The 16,677-nt window shown below is 49.5% G+C and overlaps 1 protein-coding gene across 5 annotated transcripts in view; it reads left to right on the forward strand.

Moving 5' to 3' along the window:
* The first annotated feature begins 2,906 nt into the window (after window positions 1–2,906).
* EXOC6 (exocyst complex component 6) overlaps window positions 2,907–16,677 on the forward strand; it is a 277,290-nt gene continuing 263,519 nt past the window's right edge. For 3 of the 5 annotated variants that reach the window (XM_083149343.1, XM_083149345.1, XM_083149346.1), the window contains exon 1: window positions 2,907–3,032. In XM_083149343.1, coding sequence (XP_083005469.1) covers window positions 2,932–3,032 — 101 coding nt within the window. In that variant the 5' untranslated portion in view covers window positions 2,907–2,931. Of the gene's footprint in view, window positions 3,033–10,098; window positions 10,283–16,677 lie in introns of those variants that run through there. The other 2 variants (XM_083149344.1, XM_083149347.1) reach the window with 2 other exon arrangements.

Here is a 16,677-nt window from a genome sequence, read left to right on the forward strand (position 1 = left end):
CCTGCAGAGCTCCGAGCCACTCTGTGTCCTAGACTAGGCGCTCTGCAGGTTGCACTGTGTATTGTGCGTGCCTGGCTGGGCGCCAGGTGGGGGAGGCGGTGTGTGGCTGCGGGGGTGGGAGGATAGCACCGTGCCACTGTGGGCAGCTTCCCGGGCCCCTCTACAGGCCAGGGCCCGGGACAGCTGTACTCACAGCACCACCCTGTCGGCGGCCCTGCACCCATGTTTGGATTCGGGAGGTAAAGTCTGTTTGGAGAAAGCATGTCTGTGGTCTGTAATAATGGCAGTGGCGGCCACGGGGAGCTGGATACACATCCGTTAGGAGAATGCTGCTCAGCATCAGTGGCACCGGGTGAGCTCAGGAGACTGTGCTGCGTACGACACACAACCAGCACAGATGATAGCAGGACCTGGAACACGGAGACAACTAGAGTGGTAAATATGTGTGTCTTGTGACCCAGATCCTGACCTGATCTTCTAGAAGGGGCTAAATAAACAAGAAGTTGCATTTCATTGGTTGCTATGGGCAACATCCCATCTTTAATATAACTCCCATCTTAGTAAATGTACCCCTATGTGTCAGTAGCTATGTCAGCACAACATATATATTGATGATGTGCATATTAGTGCTCTGGAATTGATCTGAGCCAGCCCCTGCATGTGTGCACCTGGCCTTATACTAGGTGGATAAGATATACCCCTAGCAGGTGTATATAGGTTGAAGTAAATATACAAAAAGTCAACTCTAAATTCTGGCGCTCCTCTCACGAACACTTTTTAGCAGGGTAATAAAGAGTGAGTATAAAAAATTACTTCAAAATCAAGTTATTCTCCCCTTCTGTTAAATGATGGCTCTTGGCTCCCACGAGGATCTAATACAAATTTTCCTGATTCTTTCCTCGGATGTTTTTCAGATTTCTGAAATAGAAAAAATAGAAAATCCAATGTGTAAAATCACTTCTGTCAAACGTGGGTTTTGTCTGAGGGTATACTAATGGCGTACCCCAACTCACTATTTATAGGTTAAGACAAGTATATCAAGGATTCTTTTAAAATGGGATAACGTACCCCTACTCACGGTCTGAGTAGGGGTACGCCATCCCATCACATTGTATTTTGTATTTTTTCTATTTAGATATATTAGAGGACAGAATCTGAGGAAAAGAGCCGTAATTTAACAGAAGGGGAGTATAACTTGATTTTGAAATAATTTTTTATACTCACTCTATATTACCCTGATAAAAAGTGTTCGTGAGAGGAGTGCCAGAATTTAGAGTTTACTTTTTGTATATTTACATTTGATATTAGGGATTAAGGGGGAGTTATCCCTTTACTCTAGATAGGCGACCTTCAATCATACTAGCGCCAAGAGATTCTCACTACAAATATCTATTTTAGTATATAGGTTGACGTCCAGGTCAGAATAAGTTGCAGTTGTGTGGAGATGCGGCACTACTGAGAATGCCCTTTCCCAGCACCGTTCTTACTATCTCATTTATTTTTGTAGATGTCATCACAGAACCTGATTGTGAGTAGGATGAAAGTGCACAAGCGGCTGCATCTCGCAATTTTCTCAAGGACCTAGCATGCATTAAAAACAGCGGAGGAAGTTTGCGCATGTGTCACACACAGGGCCAGATGTATCAACAGTTATCCCACACCCAGCCCCAGAGCCTCCACATGGGATCCTGTTTCCTCAGAATGTTATTGATTAATGTTGTTATTAAAGGTCTCAGTGTTCCCCTGAAAATTGCTGAATTTGGGATTCAAATGAAAAATGAATACGGTATACAGTGGGAAAGTAATACAGGTTTAATCATTGGGTATGGTATAGGGTTCTGACAGTCGGGATTCCGACAGTCATTAGCCAGACGTCTGGATCCTGACTGCCCGGAGTCAGACAGCATGGCGAGCGCAACTAAGCCCCTTGCGGGCACGGTGGCTCGATACGCGAGCCACCTATTCTATTCTCCCTCTATGGGGGTCGTGAACCCCCACGAGGGAAAATAGCAGGTGGCCGTCGGGAACCCGGCTGTCTGTGTTTTGACAGTCGGGATCCCGACGTCGGGTAAATGCCTGTCGGGACCCCGACTGGCACCCTGATCATTTATACATCATCATGTACTAAAACACTAATGCAGAACAGATCAAGGACATGGTGCTTTAGAAACCAAGGTTTAAATGCCCAACTTTACCCATCCCCTGCTTGTGGTGTTCTCACCGGGTCACTGGACTTTATTCAGGTCAGCTTGCAGTAGCCCTTACTGCACATGTGCATATGCAGGGTGCGTGCACCCACTGCGAAGTCTGTATACTGGGTGCATGCACGCAGGACAGCTGGGCGTACTCGGCGTTCGCATGCTAATGAGGCCGTGACATCACCAGATGTCAGCTGCCCGCCCACTTCCTTCAGAACGTGCATGCATATGTAAGGTTGCTTAGAGCAACTTAACATATGCATGCAGGTTCCACATCATCCGATGGTCTCCGACCATCGAATGATGTTGGCGTTACCCTGCAGGCTGCGAATGAATGTTTATGGTGGGCCGGCTCACCACCATTCGCAAGGCGGGGTTCGTTTGACTCGCAAAGATGCCAATTCGCATCTGAGCGATTCAACCAGAATAACCCCCACTGTGCAGAGATAATGCTGTTATATACTGTTCTGATGACCGGTGCCAATGTCCTGCGCTCACCTAACCGCGTCTGAGAACAGTTTTAAAATGTACTGTCTGTATTTATCTAGAAATGAGTTTCCTTTGTTTGTCATTAACTCCCTGTTCAGCATTTCCAGGGTCAGGTTAGGGCGAGATAATCATTTTTTTTCCTTTTTATGCTGACGACGTGCTATTTTTCAGTGAAAACAAAATACAAATTTCCAATTCAGACAGTATGTGATCCGCAACTACGGCTGCAGACAGAAAAGCTGGGATGTCAGGAATACAATCAGAGGAGGATAATGGGGATAAAATCTATGAGAAAGCGTGTGCGGAGATAGAAACGCTGGAGCTGCCACTTGGATCTACATTAAGGTAATCAGCGCCCACAGACGCGCATTAATCTGCCGTCAGAAGTCGTCATTTAGATCTTTTTAAACTGAATTTATTCCACAGTCATTTACCCTGTTCTACAACTGCGGCCCTTATTCTGGTTCACTCTCAAAGACAAGTTCCTTCTCAAATGGACAAAACCATGTGCACTGCAGGTGGGGCTGATGTAACAAGTGCAGAGAGAGTTACATTTGGGGGAGTTATTTTGTTTCTGTGCAGGGAAAATACTGACTGCTTTATTTTTACACTGTAATATAACTCTCTCTGCACATCTCTGTTACATCTGCCCCACCTGCAGTGCACATGGTTTTGTCCATTTGAGAATGAATTTGCCTTTGCGAGAGAACCAGAATAAGGGCCTGTGTGTTTAGCAGTCTACAAGTATAAGCTACTAGAGATGTCTATCTCATGAATATGAATTATGGCTTTCAGATATCTAACAATACTGGGTTTGTATGTAAATGATCCAACTGTTGTCATGCTAATTAAAAATAGTTATAGTTAACTAATGATCAAAGCGGTCATTTCAACTTTGTAAAAAACAAAACAGGAAACTTACTGCAGTAACCAATCATCTTCTAATGGGGCCTACACATGGGGCGATTTCAGGGCATTTTCTAAGCGATCTCACTAGATTGATTAGAAAATGCTCCTACATCGCTCCGTGTGTAAGGGCCATAGTGATAGCGATGCGCAGTACGTGTGCCGCTATCGCCTGGGGATTAATATCTAGCATGCTGGATAAATCTACTTAATCACCGGTCAGGGCCAGTGTTCTCACCAGAGATCATTGGCCCTGACAGGTCGCTCAGCATACATCACTGACAGTTCGCTGTGTGCTGAGCGTAGCATTGCTCAGAACGCTCAGCATATCTGTGTGTAGGCCCCGTCACATTTATCCAGAGGTGTCACAAAGTGGCTACAGCTCCCCCTTCCTCACTTGTAGAGAGCAGGATGCTCTCCTCCCGGACCCTGATGGATCCAAGCAGCGCAGGTACTGTTCAGTATGTACCTGCCGCTGTCAGCATGTTTCCTGACGCTGTCAGCATGTTTGGGGGGGGGACAGAATTTTTACGGTGGGAGGGGAGCTATTTTTCTAGTTACGCCACTGGCTATTTGCCCACACTTTCACTTACATGGGCGGGTGGTGCAGCCGGCAGCGATAGGGGTGTCTGATGCTGCCGCTCGCCATGGACTCTGCTCTCTGGTCCCTGCCTCTACCACAGACTGTGCCCAATACCTCTCCTGACGCTACCCACCTGCAGCTCCCCCAGACCCTATATATTACATATTACTGGGTAATAAACCCTCATTGGTGCCCAGTGGTACCAGTAATATATATATATATATATATATATATATATATATAGGGCAATGCGGTCCGGCACTCGCTCCTCTCGGTCAACTGCCCCGGTGCCCGACAAGCGGAGATGGTGTAGAGGTAAAGAATCAGGCTGGCACTCGAGGGTCTTAAGTAGAAAAACAGTGTATTCACAGCAAATAGCTCCAACGTTTCGGGGGCTGCGCCCCTTTGTCAAGGTGTGTGATTAACAAATAACTCTAAGATCTTACCTTAAATAAGAAGTGGTGAGAGAGAGGCAGCGTGGGACGCTGTGCTCCGGCTGCCGTGGCGCTGGGGGTGGAAGCGGAAGTGACACGCCGGACAGCTGACGCTGCCGGATGTGTCAGATTGTCGGAGCTTGGAACGCAAGCTCTGGCGTAGTCATGGAGACCACACTCTATTGGCCAGGGGATTCCAGCGGCACCATCGCTACTAGCGGCTCACGCTGCCTGTGGATAAAAGATGCATACATGAGTGACATGTATTACAAAACACAATTAACAATTACAAATCTCGTGCGCAACATTATACATACTGGAAGTGTCAGCGGGGACACCTATCTAAAAACGTGACAATGTGCATTATAAAAGGTCTGCAAACTAATGAACCGGTGGACCACCACATCTATTTCAGTGTCAGCTCTAAATAAGCGGTCTGGGTCAGCCGTGGTCCAGAACGCAACGGGGATGTGGGCGGTCAATGTAAACTGGCTCTAATAACGTGCTCAGGGGGTCATGGTGGGATTACAGTCGGCACACACTCTTAAGTGTCACGGGTCCCTGCTTGCTGGGTTGGGACACTATGGGGAGTCGACTGACGTTACAGTTAATGTCGTCAAAGTGTGGTCAGGGAGTTATCCTGCACTACTAAGGGACATAAACCAACATAGTAAAGCAGCCTCTACGATGGAGGAAAGGAAAACGTACTAAATAGAGGGTAAACCAACAATAATTGGCTGAGGTTGAACGGGGCTGACTCTCCTACTGAAGACCCCTATGTCTCTGGGGGGCTGAGTGGTGACCCTGAGGTGGTGCCCGTGCCCATAAATCGTCTGCCCGTAGGATTCCCTGGGGGAGCCTGTGGCTGTGATGCGTAAGAAACCAGGGACTATTGGGTGATCTCCGGAGCACTGAATCAAAGGTGCTAGTGGGGGTGCTGGACAAAACCCCCTGCACATATCTAGTTGCACAAAGGATGCATGTTACATAGTCAAAACACATTATTACACAATCAGAAGAAATTTTAAAGGGACAGAAAGAATGAGCGGAGAGAAGAAAAAGCACACAGATAGCCCTCATAGGAGGGGTGGGCCTAGGTCAGAGGTTAGAGATAATAGAGGTTTGAGACTTTATCAGCCCGATGCACAAGTATGGGTTTAGAATCAAGGTTACATGATGTACAGCACCAGAAAAAGTTGCAAGGACAGCCCAAGGTGGTAAAGAAAGGAAGAGGCCCACTGATAGGGTCTATACAGGACCTGGGTAAGTGTATCTATGTAGTACTATGTAGAAGGTGTATTTAAGCCTATCTAGAAACCCACAGGGATCTTCCCCACTTACACCCTATTGTTCTTTGAAATGTGCCTCCCAATATATAACAATATGTGGCAGTCACACCTCAGGTGGATACACTTACCCAGGTCCTGTATAGACCCTATCAGTGGGCCCTTAGTAGTGCAGGATAACTCCCTGACCACACTTTGACGACATTAACTGTAACGTCAGTCGACTCCCCATAGTGTCCCAACCCAGCAAGCAGGGACCCGTGACACTTAAGAGTGTGTGCCGACTGTAATCCCACCATGACCCCCTGAGCACGTTATTAGAGCCAGTTTACATTGACCGCCCACATCCCCGTTGCGTTCTGGACCACGGCTGACCCAGACCGCTTATTTAGAGCTGACACTGAAATAGATGTGGTGGTCCACCGGTTCATTAGTTTGCAGACCTTTTATAATGCACATTGTCACGTTTTTAGATAGGTGTCCCCGCTGACACTTCCAGTATGTATAATGTTGCGCACGAGATTTGTAATTGTTAATTGTGTTTTGTAATACATGTCACTCATGTATGCATCTTTTATCCACAGGCAGCGTGAGCCGCTAGTAGCGATGGTGCCGCTGGAATCCCCTGGCCAATAGAGTGTGGTCTCCATGACTACGCCAGAGCTTGCGTTCCAAGCTCCGACAATCTGACACATCCGGCAGCGTCAGCTGTCCGGCGTGTCACTTCCGCTTCCACCCCCAGCGCCACGGCAGCCGGAGCACAGCGTCCCACGCTGCCTCTCTCTCACCACTTCTTATTTAAGGTAAGATCTTAGAGTTATTTGTTAATCACACACCTTGACAAAGGGGCGCAGCCCCCGAAACGTTGGAGCTATTTGCTGTGAATACACTGTTTTACTACTTAAGACCCTCGAGTGCCAGCCTGATTCTTTACCTCTATATATATATATATATATATATATATATATATATATATATATATATATAGTGGAATAGCCGGCACTCCTCTGCTTTGTGATATATTGGCGCCCGGTGCCTTCCCAAGCACTAGCCCGACTGGGTTGGCAAATATAACTGGAAGATTGGCGGCACTCGGATGACTTGAAATAACTGGAGACCACACAGGTTCAAGATCTTTCAAGATTTAATCTCGTCATCAGATGATCTGATAATCTGATGACGAGATTAAATCTCGAAAGATCTTGAACCTGTGTGGTCTCCAGTTATTTCAAGTCATCCGAGTGCTGCCAATCTTCCAGTTATATATATATATATATATATATATATATATATATATATATATACTGGTTAATACTGCAAATCATCATTGGTGCCAGTAATATATACATGGGATTGGTACGAAATCCCGGCGGTCAAAATCCCAATGGCGGAATCTCGACAGGGGGGGGGACGTGGATCCCCCCCCCCCCTGCTGGCCTGGTGCCTTGCTATGCTCGTCACACTAATTTATTCTCCCTCTATGGGTGTCGTGGACACCCATAGAGGGATAAAGTGCCGGGATTTTGACCGCCGAGATTCCAACCGCCAGGATTTCAACTGCATCCCATATACATTGCTGGCTTGTGCCAGCAATGTATATATTACTTAGTAATAAACCCTCATTGGTGCCCAGTGGTGCCAGTAATATATACAATGCTGGGACAAGCCAGCAATGTATGTTTTACTGTCTTATAACATTGGTGGCCAGGGCTCCGTGCTGAGCAGGGTGGGGGGGTCAAGCAGTGGCGTACAGAGAACATCACTTTGTGGCCAGGCGGAGGGAGCATCCTCCGTGTGGAGCCAGCCAGCCTGATGGGCGGTGCGGACAAGCAGGCACACCTAGCGATGGCGGATGAAAAACCAGCCACCATCGCTAGACGTTCTGGTAAAACCAGCAGACGGCCCACCACGCTGGTGCTGATGCGGGAGCACGCATCATTGCCAGTCGGCTGTCGGTATGGCACACACACAGGCGATTTTCAGCTGAAAGTCACCTTGTGTGTATGGTCCACACGCAAGTGTTAATGTGGCTGCATTATCAATGCAATGGAAGGCAAACAGAATGAGAATACTGAAGCCACTGTGTATTCATTGCTGCTCCTCCGAGCAGGGCCCTCTTCCCTCCTGTTGTCAAAGCCCTCTTCTCTTCACATGTCACTCACAGCTCTCCTATACTCAAACACTCAGTAACCATCTTCGTCCGCAAACTCATCTCCATCATTGGCCTCAAGCCTCACTACTTATATTTAAGCTGTAATGTGTATTGACCTGTGGTGCTCTTTACCTGTACTCTATTTTTGTTATTTATTCAATGTAATGCTAAGTTTTGTCTCCCTGTACTGTTCCTTTGTACGGTGCTACGAAACACTTGTGGCGCCTTATAAATAAAATTATAATTATAATAATAATGCCTCCACTTTTTCTGCATGCAAGAGAAGCAGTAATAATTATCACTGCTACTCACACTAAGGCCCCATACACACGACTCCCCGTCGATGCTGTTCTTGGTTGTGGTGGGGACCGGGGGAGTGCCGGCACTGGCAAGTGACATTCAGGAACATTCATCGTTAACGATATTGAGTGTACACACTAGGCAATATTGTGAACAATATCACTCAGAAAGGGATTTCTAAGCGATATTGTTCACAATATCGTCTAGTGTGTATGGAACTTAACTATCTCAGGGACAATGTACTAGATCGGACTGACACAGGAGTCACTTGGACTCATGTATGTTAGTAGTAACCAGTTGTAGCAGCCCGGGCCTGCAGCATAGACCAAATGCCCATTTTACAGATGAAGGAAATTGTTGGAGACAGATCCGTGAGGACTTGTATACACGTCACACAGCTCATGCGCTACTGTCTAAAACTCATGTGCTACACCGAATCAGGCCCAGCATTTATGGTTCATTGTCCAGGACCAAATGTAATTTTCTTTATGGTCCATGTGATAGACGGAATGAGGGCTAGCGGATGTTGATCATAAAAAATGCGGACAGACAGAAGCACCGTACTGTCCACCGACACATAATTGGAATTAAGGAAACAAGTAAACACAATTAAAATAATGTAATCATTTCTTCTGGATTTCATAAAGAAAAACGTTTAGGCTAGGGGTGCCAGGAAAACATTTTGGATACTCGAGGAGGCCATGTTTTATGAACAGTGTGGAACCATTGTTCTAGAGCAGGGGTGGGGAACCTCAGGCCCGGGGCCCTTATGCGGCCCTCCCACCCGCCCGGCGGCTTTGCCGGGAGTCAAGTACAGGGGAATTCTCGTGAGAGGTCAGTCGTTCTCGCGAGATTCCTCGTAATCAACAGCAGCCGGAGACTGTCAGTCCTATTCAGCGGCAGCCGCCGGAGCGTGGGACGGCTGCATCAGGACAATTTGTAATAGAAATGTTTACATCCCATGGAGGATTTTTCACCCATACAAACGGCCCTTGGCCCAAAAAAGGTTCCCCACCCCTGTTCTAGAGTCTTCACCTTCCAAAACTGTGGGCAGCACAGATGGCGCAATCTTTGCCATGTCACAGCACTTCCCACGAGGGTCCAGTCTTTGTGGAGTTTGCATGTTTTTCCTGTGCTTGTGTGGCTTTCCTCCAGAAACTCCAATGTCCCCCTCACAACCTAATATACATTGGTAATTTAATTGCTTTAAGATTAACCCTAGTGTAATGTATAATGGGGAATACAAATTGTAAGCTGCCCAGGGGCAGGGACAGTCACTAGGTTGACACCTATAAATGGTCAATATTAACATGGTTGACACCGAAAAGGCCGACACGTGGTTTTCATGTCAACATATGTCATTGTGCGTGCGCAAACCCCAAACCGGCCGGGGGGACTGAATTCGTCCCGCAGCTAACAGGTTTGAATTACCACAATGCGTGTGATCCCCCAGGGGACAGCAGCTGGGAGAACTACATCTCCCAGCCTCTCCTGGCCCTCCCAGAAGTCACCTCCTCAGTGAATGATGGAGAGCTTGTGGCTGCACACACTTCTGTGTTCCTTTTTTTTTGCAATTATATTACTTTGTTTCGATCAGTGGTCGCCAGCCCTGCAATTCAATACGGTTGGGGTCAGCAGAGACCTCTGGGCATTATGGCTCCTGACATCCCTGCACCTGTCCAAGCCCGGCCTGCCGCAGCAGCAGCAGCAGCAGCATCTCTAGCCCCCTCTAGCGGCCGCACTGCGCATCGCCGCCCCTGCTTCCCCAGCAGCACCAGTAACCGCAGCAGCCTGCTGTCGCCGGCGGCGGCGGCCCGGGCCACCTATCCCTGCAAGATGGCGGAGAGCGAGAGCCTGGAGACCGTCACCGAACACGAGAGGATCCTGCAGGAGATCGAGAGCACGGACACGGCCTGCGTGGGGCCCACGCTGCGGTAAGATGCCTGGCAGGGGGGGCGTCAGGTGAATGAGGGCTCCTTGATTCGTTGGGGGATCGGATTTCCTCCTTTGTCTCTCTGCTCCCCTCCCACCCCGGCCAGACCTGGGTCCTGCACACCCACTGCATGCAGCCCTCCCACACCCCGGTGCCCCGGGCGGGCAGCTTCCTGACTTCCATGTTATTGCCAGTATTTTCTATGTGTGTGTGTGTTGTAGTTAGTATTGAAAGGTTATAATGCTGGCTGCTGTGCTTTACCTGGTGAGCACAGTGCTGTGTGTACTGTAGGCTCAGGACAGTTGTGCCCCTTCCAGGCTGCCGCTGTATGAGGGTAGTGCCCTCATGCTGCCCCTATATAAGAGGAACTGCCACCCACAGTAGTGCCACTTCTATTCTGCTGCTGTATGAGGGCACTGACAGCCACAGTAGTGCTACTTCCATGCTGCCGCTGTGCGAGGGCACTGCCAGTCGCAGTAGTGCCACCTCTGTGCTGCCACCGCATGAGGGCACTGACAGCCACAGTAGTGCTACTTCCATGCTGCCGCTGTATGAGGGCACTGACAGCCACAATAGTGGTACTTCCATGCTGCCGCTGTATGAGGGCACTGACAGCCACAGTAGTGCTACTTCCATGCTGCCGCTGTACGAGGGCACTGACAGCCACAGTAGTGCTACTTCCATGCTGCCGCTGTACGAGGGCACTGACAGCCACAGTAGTGCTACTTCCATGCTGCCGCTGTACGAGGGCACTGCCTGTCGCAGTAGTGCCACTTCTGTGCTGCCACTGCATGAGGGCACTGACAGCCACAGTAGTGCTACTTCCATGCTGCCGCTGTACGAGGGCACTGACAGCCACAGTAGTGCTACTTCCATGCTGCCGCTGTATGAGGGCACTGACAGCCACAGTAGTGCTACTTCCATGAAGCCGCTGTACGAGGGCACTGCCTGTCGCAGTAGTGCCACTTCTGTGCTGCCACTGCATGAGGGCACTGACAGCCACAGTAGTGCTACTTCCATGCTGCCGCTGTACGAGGGCACTGACAGCCACAGTAGTGCTTCTTCCATGCTGCCGCTGTACGAGGGCACTGCCTGTCGCAGTAGTGCCACTTCTGTGCTGCCACTGCATGAGGGCACTGACAGCCACAGTAGTGCTACTTCCATGCTGCCGCTGTACGAGGGCACTGACAGCCACAGTAGTGCTACTTCCATGCTGCCGCTGTACGAGGGCACTGACAGCCACAGTAGTGCTTCTTCCATGCTGCCGCTGTATGAGGGCACTGCCTGTCGCAGTAGTGCCACCTCTGTGCTGCCACCGCATGAGGGCACTGACAGCCACAGTAGTGCTACTTCCATGCTGCCGCTGTATGAGGGCACTGACAGCCACAGTAGTGCTACTTCCATGCTGCCGCTGTACGAGGGCACTGACAGCCACAGTAGTGCTTCTTCCATGCTGCCGCTGTACGAGGGCACTGCCTGTCGCAGTAGTGCCACTTCTGTGCTGCCACTGCATGAGGGCACTGACAGCCACAGTAGTGCTACTTCCATGCTGCCGCTGTACGAGGGCACTGACAGCCACAGTAGTGCTTCTTCCATGCTGCCGCTGTATGAGGGCACTGCCTGTCGCAGTAGTGCCACCTCTGTGCTGCCACCGCATGAGGGCACTGACAGCCACAGTAGTGCTACTTCCATGCTGCCGCTGTATGAGGGCACTGACAGCCACAGTAGTGCTACTTCCATGCTGCCGCTGTACGAGGGCACTGACAGCCACAGTAGTGCTTCTTCCATGCTGCCGCTGTACGAGGGCACTGCCATGAGGGCTCCTTGATTCATTGGGGGATCGGATTTCCTCCTTTGTCTCTCTGCTCCCCTCCCACCCCGGCCAGACCTGGGTCCTGCACACCCACTGCATGCAGCCCTCCCACACCCCGGTGCCCCGGGCGGGCAGCTTCCTGACTTCCATGTTATTGCCAGTATTTTCTATGTGTGTGTGTGTTGTAGTTAGTATTGAAAGGTTATAATGCTGGCTGCTGTGCTTTACCTGGTGAGCACAGTGCTGTGTGTACTGTAGGCTCAGGACAGTTGTGCCCCTTCCAGGCTGCCGCTGTATGAGGGTAGTGCCCTCATGCTGCCCCTATATAAGAGGAACTGCCACCCACAGTAGTGCCACTTCTATTCTGCTGCTGTATGAGGGCACTGACAGCCACAGTAGTGCTACTTCCATGCTGCCGCTGTGCGAGGGCACTGCCAGTCGCAGTAGTGCCACCTCTGTGCTGCCACCGCATGACAGCCACAGTAGTGCTACTTCCATGAAGCCGCTGTACGAGGGCACTGCCTGTCGCAGTAGTGCCACTTCTGTGCTGCCACTGCATGAGGGCACTGACAGCCACAGTAGTGCTACTTCCATGCTGCCGCTGTACGAGGGCACTGACAGCCACAGTAGTGCTTCTTCCATGCTGCCGCTGTACGAGGGCACTGCCTGTCGCAGTAGTGCCACTTCTGTGCTGCCACTGCATGAGGGCACTGACAGCCACAGTAGTGCTACTTCCATGCTGCCGCTGTACGAGGGCACTGCCTGTCGCAGTAGTGCCACCTCTGTGCTGCCACCGCATGAGGGCACTGACAGCCACAGTAGTGCTACTTCCATGCTGCCGCTGTATGAGGGCACTGACAGCCACAGTAGTGCTACTTCCATGCTGCCGCTGTACGAGGGCACTGACAGCCACAGTAGTGCTTCTTCCATGCTGCCGCTGTACGAGGGCACTGCCTGTCGCAGTAGTGCCACTTCTGTGCTGCCACTGCATGAGGGCACTGACAGCCACAGTAGTGCTACTTCCATGCTGCCGCTGTATGAGGGCACTGACAGCCACAGTAGTGCTACTTCCATGCTGCCGCTGCATGAGGGCACTGACAGCCACAGTAGTGCTACTTCCATGCTGCCGCTGTACGAGGGCACTGACAGCCACAGTAGTGCTACTTCCATGCTGCCGCTGTACGAGGGCACTGACAGCCACAGTAGTGCTTCTTCCATGCTGCCGCTGTACGAGGGCACTGCCTGTCGCAGTAGTGGCACTTCTGTGCTGCCACTGCATGAGGGCACTGACAGCCACAGTAGTGCTTCTAATTATTTAGTAAGTTAGCTTGTTAACCCTGCATGCGATACCGATGTGTGGCCGCAATCTATACGGTATGACAAAGACCAGGCACGGGCAGGCTGTGGCTCTCCAGCTGTTGTGAAACTACAAGTCCCAGCATGCCTTGCCACGGTTTTTCTTTTAGTGAATGCTAACACTGTGGCAATGCATGCTGGCATGTGTAGTTTCACAACAGCTGGATAGACATAGGTTGGCATAGACTGTGCAGGTAACAGTTAACTATGTGTTTGTGTATGGTGTATAGGCCAAATAGCCCATAGTCAAAATTGTAAGTTTAGATAATCGTCCATGAGCCAGAATCGCAGCATGTGTACAAAACTTCAGTAATATGGACAGAGGGTCATTTGCTCTTATGGGCCCTACACACATAGCGATGTGTGCAGGGCTACCTAGCTATGCTAGGTCGGGCTGTGCTGTGCCGCTATCGCATAGCACACAGAGCGAGCTGTCAGCTCTGTGTGCTAAGCGAGCAGACAGCGCCAGTGTTCTTCGGTGGGAGAACCCTGCCGATGCCTAGATTGATGGACACTGTCCATCAATCTCGGCCAGCGATAAAGACGCGCGGGGACGCGCACTGCTGCCGATATAGCCCCCACACATACACCGATGTGAGGGCATTTGCTAAGCGACTTTGCCAAACTAAGCAAAAACTTAGAAAAAGCCTTAATATCGGCATGTGGGTAGGCTGTATTAGAACATTATATTTCGGTGTACTTTGAATCAGTAAAGCAGAACGTCTGTACACTAAACATGTTTGCTGGGCATTACAGGTGTCCGGTGTATTTCCTACTCTGCTATATCAATAATGCCTAGTTTATGGCCGAGAGAGAAACCCAGTACCATGCTGTAGGTGGTTTCTATATCCATAGTGTGTATATTATTACAGGTTGAGTATCCCCTATCCGAAATGCTCGGGACCGCGAGCATTTCGGATAGGGGAATTTTCCGGTTTTTAGAATAATTTTTTGCAGCCATACTTACCTGTCCCCTGATGGTCCCCGGGCGTCCCTCGGCGTCCGCGCAGTCCCCGGGCATCCACAGCAGGCCTCCGGCATCTTCTCCTGGTCTCCAGCGGTCCCAGGAATGCATTGCGCGAGTGTGCGCGCGCACCGGTGACGTCACCGGCGCGCGCGCACACTCGCGCAATGCATTCCTGGGACCGCTGGAGACCCTGGAGAAGATGCCGGAGGCCTGCTGTGGATGCCCGGGGACTTGGTAAGTATGAAAAGAGGGTTAGGGGGTTAAAAAAAAAAATAAAAAAAAAATTCGAATGATTCCAAAAACCACGGTTTTTGGAATAATTCGGATAAGGGATGTCCGGATACCGGATACTCAACCTGTACTACCTTTGCATTGTTACACTTTTAACCTGGCACAAACATTTAGATACATGTGCAAGGTATTGCTCAGCGGATACTCTGCACATGAAGGGATAATTGTAATGTAGGGCACACACCAGAACGACCATGATCGTGCGTTGATTTCCTTGATATCGTATGACGGTCGCACAGTTTGTTGGAGTACACGGTCTGCAAACAATCTGTATCCAATCCAACGGACAAATCTATAGTGCAGCAGGTAAAATCTCCAAAGCGACCAAATGACGTGCATTGGACCGGAATCGCATTGAAAACATGCTCAATTCGGCTATTTTTACATACAATCTGTCAAATCGCATCTAAATTGGGGGAATTGAGCCCAAATCATTCTGGTGTGTACCCAGCATTAGTGATTAGACCAGGCATGGCCAAACTATGTTCCTCCAGCTGTTGTAAAACTACTCGTCCCATCATGCCTTGCCACAGTTTTGCTATTAGGGAATGCTAAAGCTATGGCAAGGCATGCTGGGATGTGTAGTTTCCATGCCTGGAGTAGACTAACATACTGTCACCTGTCTTTGTGTAAGGCCTCCTTCTGACCTGAGCTGAGCTTTCAGGGGGTATGAATTAAAAAAACACCTTCACAATAGAATTTATTTGCTCGTTCTCATCATTAAATGTTAGCACAATATATGTACAGTATTACAACGCAGCTAGACGAGATATTTGATTGAGGTATCCGGTATACACACAGGGGCATTCCTTGTTCTGTTGGCGCTGCAAATCATTTTTCTTCTCAGAGAGGAAATTATGTTTTAAATATGGTAGCGCTGGTCTACATCTCAGTGCTGCTACCCTTTCCTACTTGGGGTGTTGCTGCTCTGGTGCTTCTAGCACACTGTATCTTGAGATACAGACCAGAGTGTGCTAGAAGCACCAGAGCAGAGTATCACACCTCAGGCAGGAAAGAGGAACTGCACAGGTTGTAACCACTGGACACTACTCAAGTTAGGTTGGTTCATTTATAAGGTGAATAAAGAGACTTCGGAATTGCTAAATATATGACTGTGAGCAGACTGACTGACTATGGCAGCGTTCATTTACGAAAGGCCCAGATTTTGCTGGGTATACATGCCATATTTGGTATTGTAGAGGGTCTAATGTGCCAATATGTGAAGCGAGTGGAGTGGGTGACAGGAGCGGCACAGCGAGTAGGAGCCGAACTGACCTTACAGGGTCCACTCAGAATATTCTAGAGTGCTATCTTGCAGCACAAATGCCAACTGTTGCCTACTCGTGGTCTAAATGTAACAGTATATAACGGTCTCTCTTCTTGCTGGTGAGGTAATGGCCATGAATAAGGGAATGTGTAAGGGTATTGCTCCACATTCAGGCTGCTGGGATGTGTTCCAATGTAATGAATGGCCTATTTTGTGCAGAGTGATTCATTTTAATAGTAATAGTAATATTAATGTAATAATCGCTATAGCCGAGGGATTGGAGGAAAGTATCGATTTAACTACAGGACCTCTTTTGCTTTGTCGTAAATCTTGTCCGGTGGCAGTTCTTACCTTGGGAAGACGCCCCCCCCCCCCCCCCCCCCCTCCCCAGGAAAAATCCACCACTGTGCTCAGCCTTTAAGCCCTGTACACATGGGGCGATCTTAGCCAGAATTGCTGGCTAAATGATCGCTGAGCGACCATGTCACCCGTGTTTTTGAGTGTGTCCAGGGCGATATCGCTAGGAGCACGCTCCCGCAACCAGCCCTGTACTGGACGCTGGTCATTTTGACTTTTAAGTTTTGACTTTTCAGGCAAATTCCCTGGTTGGTGATAAAAATGGTACACCGATCTAGAACCATGTCGACCTTTCCCCATGTCGACTTAATGGTGTCGACCAACTTGCTTTAGACCAAACAATCC

This window comes from Crinia signifera, chromosome 6 (assembly GCF_055691185.1).
Source record: "Crinia signifera chromosome 6, ASM5569118v1, whole genome shotgun sequence".
In the NCBI taxonomy this organism is placed as follows: domain Eukaryota; kingdom Metazoa; phylum Chordata; class Amphibia; order Anura; family Myobatrachidae; genus Crinia; species Crinia signifera.